The 13127-nt window shown below is 40.9% G+C and overlaps 1 protein-coding gene across 1 annotated transcript in view; it reads left to right on the top strand.

Annotated features, from left to right (window-relative positions):
• satb2 (SATB homeobox 2) overlaps nt 1-13127 on the top strand; it is a 173980-nt gene that overhangs the window by 67340 nt on the left and 93513 nt on the right. The window contains exons 8-10 of the mRNA XM_052020441.1: nt 735-1201; nt 5702-5914; nt 6653-6808. Coding sequence (XP_051876401.1) covers nt 735-1201; nt 5702-5914; nt 6653-6808 — 836 coding nt within the window. The remainder of the gene's footprint in view (nt 1-734; nt 1202-5701; nt 5915-6652; nt 6809-13127) is intronic.

The raw sequence follows: 13127 nt of genomic DNA, 5'->3' as shown, positions 1-13127 counted from the left end.
ATTTGTAGTTATTCCCCATAACAACCCCATCCTAAATCAATTCTTTAATCACCATTGATTGGCTCATGTTGCTTGTGTGACAGTTTTGCTTTGTAACTTGGTAAGAGCTGAGGCAGCCTACCTAACTGGCAGCATTCCTTGCATTGTGCTGTCATTGAATCACCACAACAGCGTCACCTCTACACACAGCCAGTCAGTAGTTCATGTGCTCCTTGAACCTTACCAACTTTTCAAAAGCATACCAGGAGCCATTACAGCAAATTAACATTTATTAATGTCTGATCAAACATCCTGCCCATAGGTGAGAAACAGGGCAAGCAAACATTTCCATCCTCACGGCCTTCCGCATGCAATCTGTACAAAGAGAAAGCTTTGTTGCATGATCCTAACAGAGGAACTTGGGCCCCACAAATGAGCACAAACAAGTTCAATTATATTGAGGAGGCAGTGCCTCAGGTGACACGTCACTGTACACCAGCTGTATGTAAAAATGCAAACAGTATGTATTGGTTTCATTTCTGAAATGTTTCCATTTGTGCAACAATAAACTTGTTTTGGGCTCTTTCTTTAATGCAGCAGATTATTTGCTATTACCTTCCAGGTAAAGCCATGTAGGGCAATGGTGCCTTTTGAACTTTTGTGAAGTAGTTTAGGTTTGTGTTGATTTTTATGTTTGCAATTCTGCTGATGATTACTAAGAGTGCTCCATGTTCATCTTTTTTTTAAAAATGCAGTGGAAAGAGAAAATCTGTCGGAGTACTGCGTCCTAGGACAGCGACCATCCCACCTGACGAACATCAATCAACTGGCAAACTTGGCAAAAAGCAGTGAGCAGTCTCCGCATGGCCAGCTCCACCACAGTCCACCCATCAGAAGCCAAGCTCCGGGCTTGCAACCGATCATGAGCCCCAGTCTGTTGTCGCCGCAGCTCAGCCCTCAGCTGGTGAGGCAGCAGCTCGCCATGGCCCACTTGATAAACCAGCAGATCGCCGTCAGCAGGCTGCTGGCCCACCAGCACCCCCAGTCCATAAACCAACAGTTCCTCAATCACCCACCCATCCCCAGGGCCGTGAAGCCCACCGAGCCCGCCAGCTCCTCGGTGGAGGTCGCCCCAGAGATCTACCAACAAGTCCGGGACGAGCTGAAGAGAGCCAGCGTATCACAAGCTGTGTTTGCGCGAGTTGCCTTCAACCGTACACAGGTAAGTGTGTCCTTTTTGCTGTTGGTGGTGAAGCACTGTTGGAAGCAAGATCATAAAAATGCGAACGGTTATCATGTCTGTTGATGAATGAGGCAGTACAACTCAAATCAGTCTGCATGAAAGCTTTGCCCAGTGTTGTTAAGGGCAAGATTTCTAAAAAGAAAGAAACTAATTTTTTTTTAATCAGCATTGATCATCTCCAACATCATCCCAAAATATAAAGTAGCATGAGATACTGATTTCTATACACTGAGATTGTTCATTTTTCACAGGTGGTATTATATTTTGAAAGTTCTTGATGTTGGAGTACCTGGGGAGCAGATATGTTGAAGTTGGAGGGAGCATTTCCATCGCTGTTTTTGCTGCCATTAATATTACTGTCAAAGGAGAAAGAAGGGTCAAAACACACAAATAACAATCTCCCTCCCAGGGTGTTCTTTAAAATAAATCAGCAAGTGCATTATGAGCACCTCAACATGGAACAGGTGCAGCCAACAAAAGGCGACGGAATCATTCTCCATTGTTTATGTTTTGCTTCCCTTTTTTACCTGAGACAAGTCCGCATAAGCACAGAGATGTGATACTGTCAGTGAAATGAGGGAGATAGTCCTGGTTATATCAGCATGAAAAGCTGGCTCCAGGTGTCTTCTGTAAGTAGGGCTTGTGTAGAAGTAGAGCCCAGTGCCAATGGAAATTGGCTCCTCTGGAACAATTATAAATGTAGAGGAAGGATGGGTGAAAAATGCATATCACCTTCCTGAAATAAGATCTGATTCAAACATGGAGGTACAACAATTTTAAAGAATAGTCTCTTTACATCACTCCATCCCCAACTCCCACCCTCTCAGACAATATCATTCAAAACAGCCTGTAACTGTATTAAGGAGCATTTTGCTAATTATGGAGATAAGTTGTATTGGATAATAGCAGAATTCAAGCCATTCTGATGGTCCAAATCAACAACGTTGCTGGCTTTCTAGTACCTTACAATTTGAGACCTTTATGCCAGCTAAAGATGCCTCAGTCCATGTATTCACTCCCATTACCTAGCATTTCATTATAATTGTCACTTATTCTTGCTGAGATTATCTGATGATCTTTAAACATTATCATAGACTAGATGCCTAAGGCTGACTTGCAGCACTTGAACACATGATTAGGAAGTTAGCTCTCTTCATTAAGTCTCCCCTAACTGATAGGACTGGCTGTCATGAGTGGTCAGATTGCTGTCAAATTCTAGCCCATATTATCAGCTGAGGTTTAAAGTTAATCATTCAACGAAACCTTTGCGTTATAAACCTTCCTGTTGTCTATTCATGATCTAACTTCTAATTTCTAAGTCCATCTTCTTCCTACTCACTTGGCTCCAGTAAATGTTGGAACTGAGCTATCCCTAGGTTCCTTAATCAAGTGATTGTACATCAGCACATTTTAAAATAACTGCACTCAAAGAGATGGGGGATAACTTGAACATATGTTTGATGGCATATAAAAAAAATTAGCTAATTTCTTTTAAATATTTTTGTCTAACTGTTGAGTAGTATTATATGACCAGGGGCCAAGATTAAAGGAGTGAGGAGACTTAATAGATTAAGCTGTCCAAAATATCCACTTGTTAGATGTAGTATAGTTCACTTCACACCCAATAGTTCCTCCTGATTCCAACATCAATGTTTATCATGCAGACAAAAAATTAATCCAAGCTAATCAATAGATCTAAATGAATATACAAATTATTAAGTTGAGCTGGTAGTATTGAGGAAGGTCTGTGAAAAAAATTGCACATCTATTTCAGACAAATCAAATGTTGATGGCAGGTTTTCATCCAAGTTGCTTTCTTTAAGCAATATTTTAATATTATTTCTAATATTTTAATAAAATAATTAATTTTAATACAGCATTAGTAAGAACACTAACCTATTATGAAAGGGTAATGTCAGCTCCTTATTGTAAGCAGAATAAGGGTTGGAAGAAAAGCCTTATTGAAGGACAGATCCAATTCTTAACTAAAAGGATAACATGCAAACTTAATGTGATTAGATTTGTCTGGGACATAATTCTTCTTCTCAATTATAATAAGGTTAGGGTAACAATTAGGATGCTTGATTTGCCGAGGCTATTCAACTACACCGGCACACGTTTTCCTCACCAGTGAATCCCTGATAAATGTACAAATTAGTTTCTTTGAGTTTGTGCTTGTTTTCTGTTGTTGCTGCGGAATCCTGCCCTACCTTCCATCTTATAGCTCCAGGCAAATACTCCTGTGTTCATACTTCTGGAGTTAGATGCCATGGTTTTATGTCCACCAGCATAATTGTTCCCTTGCTCATAATGTTTTGGAGCTCCCATAGACCTTGCCCACCTGTCCCACGACCATCGAGTCTACTCTCTTGCTGGTGGCTTTAGATCTTCCTCTAGAGTAAAGGCAAAGGAAACTTGCCAGATATCCTTGGTTCTGGGTTGTTAAAGTTAGAATTGTACTTGGCAATTGGTTTGAGCAAGGGACTGGGATTAGGTTTAAGTCTCAGGTGCAAATAGAGTTGATTTAGGGAGAGTCACTTTACTTGTGTTTTAACTCCCACCTTTTCAACTCCCCCACTTGTTTGATTTGTGATTCTGGTTAATCTTCTCATCTAGTTTTACTTGCCATTGGCCTAGATCTTCTGCAGACCAATTTACCACCCCACTTGTCAATCATGAGCTCACTGAACCTGCTCTTTGCAGAGGGGTCCTGGAGCAAATGTCTAAAGAGGGGAAGGAAACCAAGCACTGGTGAGAGGCACTTGCAGGGATCCAGGAGGCTGATAGTTCAGGATCCTTCACAAAGTTCAAGGAAAAGATAGTCCCAGCTGCAGACAGCTGCTCAGAGCTGAGAGGACACATCCAGTACAATACAAATGTTCATCCATAGGCTCTGCAATGAGTAAAACAATTGCATCTCCACCAGGTCACCAATCACAGAGACTGTATTAACACTTGTCTACGACCACAACTGATCAAATTCTTAAGTACACAAAGGCTGTGTATGTGTATATACAATAAAATTCTCAGATTGACAGTTGTTTGGCAGGAAATCTTTTGGAATTTGCAGCCTATTTTGCAAGACAAACTTATGCACACTGGGTGATGCAGGCTGGAAACTAGTTATGGGTCATACAACTGTTTTTTTTTAAACTAGATTGCACCTCTTTGAATTACAATTAAATGGAATCATGATAAATCAAAAAAAATCATTTGAGCTATTTTGCATATTGAAATCCTAATGCTTTGCTTGTAAATAAAGGGCCAAATATTTTTCTATACAAGCATTACGTGTGCACAATGAGCTGAGTTTAGCCTTTTGCTCTACACAAAGCCAATGTGAGTTATTGCTCATTCAGTGTGTGGTCAAGAAAGACATTCATCCCTCAATGAGTTGCTTAAAGGTGCTTTTTTTTCTGATATGGACTTTAGCTCTTGCTTAACATTTTTTTTAATCAGTAAGGGGGTTCGGTGGAAAGGCATACTTTAGGAAAGTGGATAAGCTGTTGACTGGCAAACAAGCTAAAGAGGCCATAGTGCCCATCGCCAGCTCCTATATTCCTTTTATTTCATAACCTGCAGGCTACACCCAATTTAAATTTGACATTCAACCTGTATGCTGGTTGCATCATCTTGATCGATCCCAGGTTGATGACTAAAGGAGCACCAGGATGGACCTCCTCCTTTGCAGAGGTAGGAAGACCATAAGAAATAGGAGCAGGAGTAGGCAATTAGATCCCTCCAGCCTGTTCCACTATTCAATAAGGTTGTGGCTGATCACCCTTCCTCATCACCTGTTTTCTGTTGTGCAGTTCAATGAGCTCAAATGGAGAGTTTTATCCACCTCCTGCTCTCATGCTCCTTTAAACATCAAACCTGGGATCTTTCAAAATGACGCACACAGTATTGAGGTTGATTGTCAGGTTTAAGTGGGGTGCAGGATGCAGGTTATGAAACAGGGACATTGGAATACAGGAGCTGGCATGGGCAATATAACCTCCTCTGCTGGTCACTGAAATCATGGCTGACATGTGACCTGACGTCATCACGTCACTGCCTTTCCCTCACATTCCTTAACATCGTTGGTTAACAAAAAGTGTCAGTCCCAGATTTAAAATTAACAAATGACCTTGCATTGGTTATCATTTCTGAGAGTTTTAGATTGAACACTTCCAACATTTTGGATCGGACACCCACCATTAAACTGCTTTAATTGTAAAAGTTTTTAAGCTAATTTATGTGTTCGCAATGTTTCAGTGAACGGGCACAAATGGAGCAAATTCAATGTGTGCACTTTATCAGTGGGTTGCTAATGCTGTTTTTGCAAAGATTTGATGTCTTGACATTAGTTGCTCCTATTGTACTACAGAAAGGCAGGAGTATGCTGGAAATGTTGCAGTGTATCTGGGAGTTGTATGGGGACAGGGTCTTCAGTCTTGCTTTGTTTTCTTTACTGACACTGGGTGCCTTCCACACCAGGGCTTGCTATCAGAGATCCTCCGAAAGGAGGAAGATCCTAGAACAGCATCCCAGTCACTTCTTGTAAATCTAAGAGCCATGCAGAATTTCCTGAACCTTCCTGAGGCAGAGCGTGACCGAATCTACCAGGAGGAGAGAGAACGAAGCATGAACCCAAACATCTCCATGGTCTCGCCTTCAGCAGGCAGCCCAGGCTCTTCTCGAACCTCTCAGGTACTTAAAACAAAAGTCCTCCAACAAGCTTCTTCTTTTATTGATACAGCAACTAAAAGCAGACTTGCACACTTTTTAAATTGAACATGGCAGAATACATAAATGTAAATAGGCATCAAGGAAATTAAACCATCAAATCAGCTGCATTTCTTTCAGTGAGTCTTGAAATTTAAATTTTTTTCATTTACAGTGATTTCCTATGTGAAATTATCAGCATCCATGGCTGGCATAATAATGATAGAGAATATACCAGGTTGATATATGTAATGATTAATAAAGGATGAGCTCAACTTTTGGGAGAACATTAAATTGAGTAATAATTTATAATTTAGGGGTCTCTACCCATTTGTTTGTTTTTTTTTCTCAGAGAATTGGTTCTTCCTCTCTAAGGCATGCTGTTTTATATACCTGTATATGTGCTGCTTTTCAGGTTTTTATCTTCTCTTGCAATGAGATGTTTATTATTACTTCCTATGATTTGTGCAACCTACTTTGGTGATACAGCAAACAGCACAAAAACTACTTTACTATGTTTGCATGTCCTATAGGAATGCTCTGTTCCTGAACAGTAATTATTTCTAATCACAATTAACCTGATTAGAATAATGGACAGGAAGTGTCCTCCACAGCTAATGTAGTTTGGCATCAGCTGACTGAAATCCACTGATGATTTGTGCACAGATGGCTGCTGAAAGCAGTTTTGAATTTAATTTTTTTTGGCTGGTTCCCCCCTGGTAGGCCAAGACCTCTGCGTCAACACCAGATCTTCTTGTTAAGGTGGAGAGCACGAACCTGAACATCACGTCAGCCATTTACGAGGAGATCCAGCAGGAGATGAAACGGGCCAAGGTGTCTCAAGCATTGTTTGCAAAAGTGGCAGCAAATAAAAGTCAGGTGAGAGTCATGTTGTTGTCTAGTATCTCCTGTAATAATCCAGTAATGCCACTCCTTCTGTGGCAGCTGCAGATTCTCACAGTACTGCATTTTAGCTTTGAAATATTTTAGTTATGATTTTGTGAACCACCACCAGCATTGCACAAGGCTAATCAAAATCTCATCCCGAAGTGCAACTTCCCTCCCTTGCTACCAATACTGTTGTAAAGCTCCCACCCTCAGCAGCTGGTGGGTGTTTCCTGAGGTAACGCAGGGGCCACGGGTTGCCACCAAAATCTAGTTATTCACGCTTCAAATCCACAGTGGATGCACCGAGAACTTGGGTAGCAGAGAGTAAAGTGGTGGATTCAGCTCAGAGAAGAAAGAAGGTGTTAAAACAAACAAACTGATGGAGGAACTCAATGGGTCGAGCAGCATTTGTGGTGGGTGGGGGGAAGGAATTGTCAACGTTTTGGGTACAGACCCTGTATCAGGACCGAGAGTGGAGAGGGAAGATAGCTGGTACAAAGAGGGGAGGGGGAGGTGTGAGGGATGAGGCCAATAGGTTATAGATGGACCAAGGAGGGCTGAAGGATGATGGTCAGAAGAAGCTGGGGGGGGGGGGGGGTTGGAATAAATGGATCAGGATGTAAATCAAATAGGCTGTAAATGGGTCAGAGCGTGAGTGGATCAGATATGAATCAGATTTGGTGTAAATGGGGCAGAGTGCAAGTAGATTGGGATAGGAATCAGACAGACTGTAAATGGATCAGGTTGTGAATTGGATGTTGTGAATTCAACGGGCTGGACAGAATGTGTATGAATTGTATGGCATGTGAACTGTAAGGGTTGTGATTTAGGTGGAATATGAGTTGGAAGGGATGTGAGTTGGATGGGGTGTAAATTGTTAAGAATTGAGCTCAGATTGAATTGGGCAGGGTGTGAATTAGACAAAGTGTGTTTAAATTGGGTTGGGTGAAATTAGATGTAATGTTTGTGAATTAGACAGAGTGTGATCAAGATGGTCTGAATTTTACAGGTTATGGATTGGACAGCATGTGAATTGGACATGATGTATATTGAATGGGGTATAACTTGGACAGATGTGTGAATTACACAGTATATGAATTGAATAGAGTGTGTGTTTGTGAATTGGACAGGACGTGAGTTGAGCTTGGTGTGAATTGGATGGGGTGTCAAAAGTACGTTACGTAACTTGGATAGGGTGTAAATCAGTGAGTTGTTAATTCTGATTGCGCAATTCAAATCGTGCAGTTTGTAAATCGTGTATACACGATAGGGGACAAATCAACCAGCGTGTAAGTTAAGGAGTGGATATCAGACAAGGTGTACATTGGATTGAGGGTTAATCAGCATGGTTGTAAACTGGTTGGGCTATAAATCAGGCATGGTGTGAATCAAACAGAATGTAAATTAGATTATAAATTGGGCTTGGTGCTTTTCTTTTATTTATTCTTTTTTTTTGATCGGGGCATCGCTCACAAGGCCACATTTATTGCCCATCCTTAATTGCCCTTAAGAAGGTGGTGGTGAGCTGCCACACCTGCTGCAGCTGTCCTTTTGGGAGATGCAGGATTTAGATCCAGTGGTGATGGACTGGTGATATATTTCCAAGCCTGGATGGTGTGTAACCAGGAGGGGATCCCCATGCACCTGATGCCCTTGTCTTTTTCGGTGGTGGTGATTGCAGGTTTGAGAGATGCTGTCACTGCAGCCCAGGAGAGTAACTGCAGTGTATTTTGTAGATGGCACATGCCGCAGCCACCTTGTGCCAGTGGTAGAGGAAATAAGTACTTGGGTGGTGGATAGGGTGCTGATGAAATAAACTGCTTTGTCTTATGTGGTGTTGGATTCAGTTATTTTCAAATCCGCAGGTTATTTCCGGAGTCCAAGAATGAGTTGAAACCAACTTGGTGCTTCACAAAGTTTTATTGGAAAAATTTAAAACAAAGAAACAGTCACAGAGCACATGGCACTAGCTTTACTACTAGGAGATGAGACGAGACAAAGGAACTACAGATGAGCTAGGGCCGGGGGGGGGGGGGGGGGGGGTGAGGAGGAAGAGAGCAAGTGAGTGATTAACAGAAAATGACACCTTTTATACCTGAGGTAAGAGGTATTCCTTAGCTAACAATAGTCCAATCAGAAAACCTATTAGATACCTGTGACAAAACCAACCAATGAGAAAACACGTATTCCCCTGATGGACGAACCAATAAGCTGAGAGGCGGCCATTCCTTGTACAGCCACTTGAGGTGTATTAAACACTATATGTGTTAAAAAACTACTGAAAACAGTCAAATCCAACAATGGTGTTGAACTCCTTGGAAGTTGTTGGAGCCATGCAGATCCAAACAAGTGTATTCCATTAGGCCCTTGATTTATGCCTTGTGGATTGTCAAAAGGAATTGGAGTCTCAGGAGGTGTGTCACTTGGCTCATGATACCCAAGCCATAAATCATGCAGGTTGTCAACGTACTGGACTATCAGGATCTAAAATAGAGCAGGAGCAGAGGAACTGGGGGGATATGTGTTCATAAATCATTGAAAATAGCAGGGCGGGTTGTGAAAATGGTTAGTTAGAAACACACAGTAACTGGTGTCAGCAACAGAGGCATGGTGTATAAAAGCAGGGAAGTTGTGCGGAATCTTTCTAAAAAGCTTCAGCTGCTCTCAACTGGGATAGTGCCTTCAATTTTATTCACCATATTAGAGAAAGGATGTGAAGGCATGAGAGGGGATCCAGAAAAGATTTACAGAAGTAGTTCTTGGGGCGAGGGACCACAGTTACAAGGGTAGATTAGAGAGTCTGGGACTGTAGAGGAGAGAAGGTAAAGAGAGATTTGATGGAAGTATACAAGATGCTGAGGGAGCTGGACAGAGAGGATGGTGGGAGGCTGTTCCCAAAGGTATAAAATAAATGCGAAGACAATTCGGTGTGAAACGAGGAAGATATTTTTCATGCAGCGTGTGGTTGGAATCTGCAATGCACTGCTTGCAAGTGTGGTAGAGATAGATTCCACTGTGGCCTTCCAGAGGGAATTGGATGAATATATTACGGAGAAAAACTTGCAAGGCTACTGGAAAAGGGCTGGCAGGTGAATCTAGAGTTGCTCTGGTAGAGAGCTGGCACTGACATAATAGGCTGAGCGGCCTCTTCCTCTGCTGTAACTGTTCGAAGATTCTATTCTGTGATAGCTCAACTAGGCTGCATATCGTTCAGGCTGTAAATCAGATGGATGGTAAATTGTGCAGCTTGTAAATTGGATGGAGCCTAAACTGCACAGGGTGAAAACTGAAGTATAAATCCATATCTGCTGACTTGTGCCCTGTAGACTTTGGGGTATCAGGTGATGCATTACTTGCCCAGCCTCTGACCTGCTCTTGTAGCCATGGTATTTAAGTGGCTGGTCCAGTTGAATTTCTGTTCAATGGATTTGGATTCTTGACACTCAATGGCATTACCATCACCAAGTCCCCCCAGGATGGTGATGGTAATGCCACTGAGTGTCAGAAATAGGTGGTTAAACTCTTTCTTACTGGAAATCATCATAGTCTGACACTTCAGTGGTGCAAATGTTACTTATTAGCCCTTGGCTGAATGTTGTATAGATCTTTCTGTATGATGGCATGGGCTGTTCCTGGTTGCAAATGAAATTGGATATTGTACAATTGCCAGTGAACAACCCCACTTCTGACCTTATGATGGAAGAAAAATCTTTGATGAAGCAACTGATGATGGTTGGGCCGAGGACACTGTCCTGAGGAATTCTTGTCGTGATGTACTGGGGCTGAGTTGATTAACCTTCAACAAACACAACTGTCTTCCTTTGTCCAAGGTACAATTTTAACCACTGGATTGTTTTCCCTTTGATACTACACTCGGTCAAATGCTACCTTGATGTCAAGGCAGTCACTCTCACTCCACTTCTAGAATTCAGCTCTTTGGTTCATGTTTGGACCAAGGCAGCAGTGACTGGAGCTGAGCACTCCCAGGAATAACAGTGATCATGTAAGGCTTAATGCAAATGGTCTGTAAATTGTGCATACTGTAAACTGAATGGAGTATAAACTATACGAGGTATATATCAAATGCACTCTAAATCATGCACAATGTAAATCAAAAGGACTTTATCTTATCAGGGTGCAAATCATGTAGACTATAAATTGCGTGGAGTGTAATTTGGTTTGAGTATCATTTGTACAGTGTGTGAATCAAATGGAGAATAAATCAGACAGGGTGTAAATCAGATGGGAGTGCAAATCATAGAACATGCTAAACAAATGGACTATCGAACTATGCAGGGTTTAAATCAGGAGTACTGTAGATTGCACAGGGTGTAAATTGAGTGAGTGCAAGTCATGTAATGTGTAAAACAGGTGGCCTGCATATTATGCAGCGTGTAAGTTGGATGGTCTATAAATTATACAGACTCCAAGCCAAATAAATTGTAAATCATACAGGCTGAAAATTGAATGGGGTGTTATTGTGCAAGGAGAAAATTTGATGGAGTGTAAATCATACAGGGTGTAAATCAAATAGCTGTATATCTTGCAGAATGCAAATTAAATGGAGTGTACATCATGGACTGCAAATCAAATGGACTGTAAATTGTGCAGATTGTAAATCAGATGGAGTAAATGGTGTAGAGTGTGAATTGAATTGCGTATAAATCATTAACTGTGTAAATCAAATGGACTGGAACTCATAGTGTGTGTAAAAGAGTGACTAAATTGTACAGTGTGTAAGTGGGATCGATTGTGATTTGTACAGAGTTTAAATCAGAAGGGATGTAAATTGGAATGTAAATCTTACAGTAAATTGGAATGTAAATCCAATGGACTGTAAATTATACCGAGTGTAACTTGAATGAACTGCAAATTGTACAGTTAGTCATTTGAATAGTCTGTAAATTGTACACTGTGTAAGACAAATAGACTGAAAACCATTCAGGGTGTAAATTGAATGGAATACAAATTGAGCAGGATGTAAACCAAATGATCAGGGTGTCAATTCAAAAAAGTGCATATCGTACTGTGTGCAAATTGGAAGGACATAAATCATTTGGCGCGTCAAACAAATGGATGGTAAGTCATGCAGGAAAAAAGTCAAAGGGACTCTATACTTACAGTGTCTAAATTGAATTTGGCGTAAAATATACAGAACCTAAATCAAATGTTCTGTAGATCCTATGGCTAGAAAATAGGATGGAGTGTAAGGCAGAACACAATCTGGTGAGAGTGAAAATCACACAATATTTGAATCAAATGGGTGATAAATTATGGAAAGTGCAAATTTGATGGATTACAAAGCATAGAAGTGTTTACAGTGGATAGCTTAAATCATACATTGTGTAAATGAACTGTAATTCATACAAGGTATAAATCAATTGGATGGTGAATCATACATTGTGTAAATTTGATGGAGTATATATTGTATGGGTTATAATCCAGATAGAACATTAATCAAATAGTGTTTGATATAAAGGGACTGCAAATCAGTCAGAGTGTAAATCAGATAGAATGTATATTGTCCAGAGTCTCAATCAAATGGATGGAAAGTTGTGTAGGTCTTAAATCAGATGGAGTCTCAGCCATAGAGGGTGTAAATTGGATGGACTGAGTTTCATACAGGATGTGCATTGTCAATTGTACAAGGAGTAAATCAGATGGTCTGTAAGTCATACAGGGTATACTTTGGATGGAGTACAGATGATACAGGATTTAATCTTGATGGAGAGTATATATTGCTAGATGTAAATCAAAATTGAGAGATTAAGCAGGCTAATCCATGAGTTCAAAGAATGAGAGGTGATCTAACTGAAACTTCCAAAATTCTTAAGGAGCTTGGCAAGGTAGATGCAGAGGTGATGTTTCCGCTGGTTGTGGAACCAGGAGTCAGTAATGGGTTAGACGGAAATGAGAAGAAGTTTGTTTATCCGGAGTGCAATGAATCTTTTGAGTTGAATATCCAAGTAAGCTGTGGAGGCTCAGTGGCTGAATATATTTAAGACAGAGATCAAGAGATTGGATATTAAGGGACCCAGGGGATATGGGGTTAGTGCAGGAAAGTGACACTGTGGTTGACAGTCAGCCATGATCTTACTGAATGGCAGAGCAGGCACAGAGGACAAAGGGACTACTTCCGCTTCTATTTATTGTGTTCAAATGTATAGTACAGAGTATAAATTGGATGGCATCTAAATCATAGTGTATAAGTTAAATGGACCGTTAACCTCATGGGTGAAAATTCAAGGAACACTCTTACATGCTGGATATCAATGGATGGAATGTCATCATGCAGAATAAAAATGTAGAG

Source organism: Pristis pectinata, chromosome 1 (genome assembly GCF_009764475.1).
Source record: "Pristis pectinata isolate sPriPec2 chromosome 1, sPriPec2.1.pri, whole genome shotgun sequence".
NCBI lineage: Eukaryota > Metazoa > Chordata > Chondrichthyes > Rhinopristiformes > Pristidae > Pristis > Pristis pectinata.
Note: the sequence above shows the minus strand (reverse complement) of the source record. Positions and strands in the feature narration are given on the sequence as shown.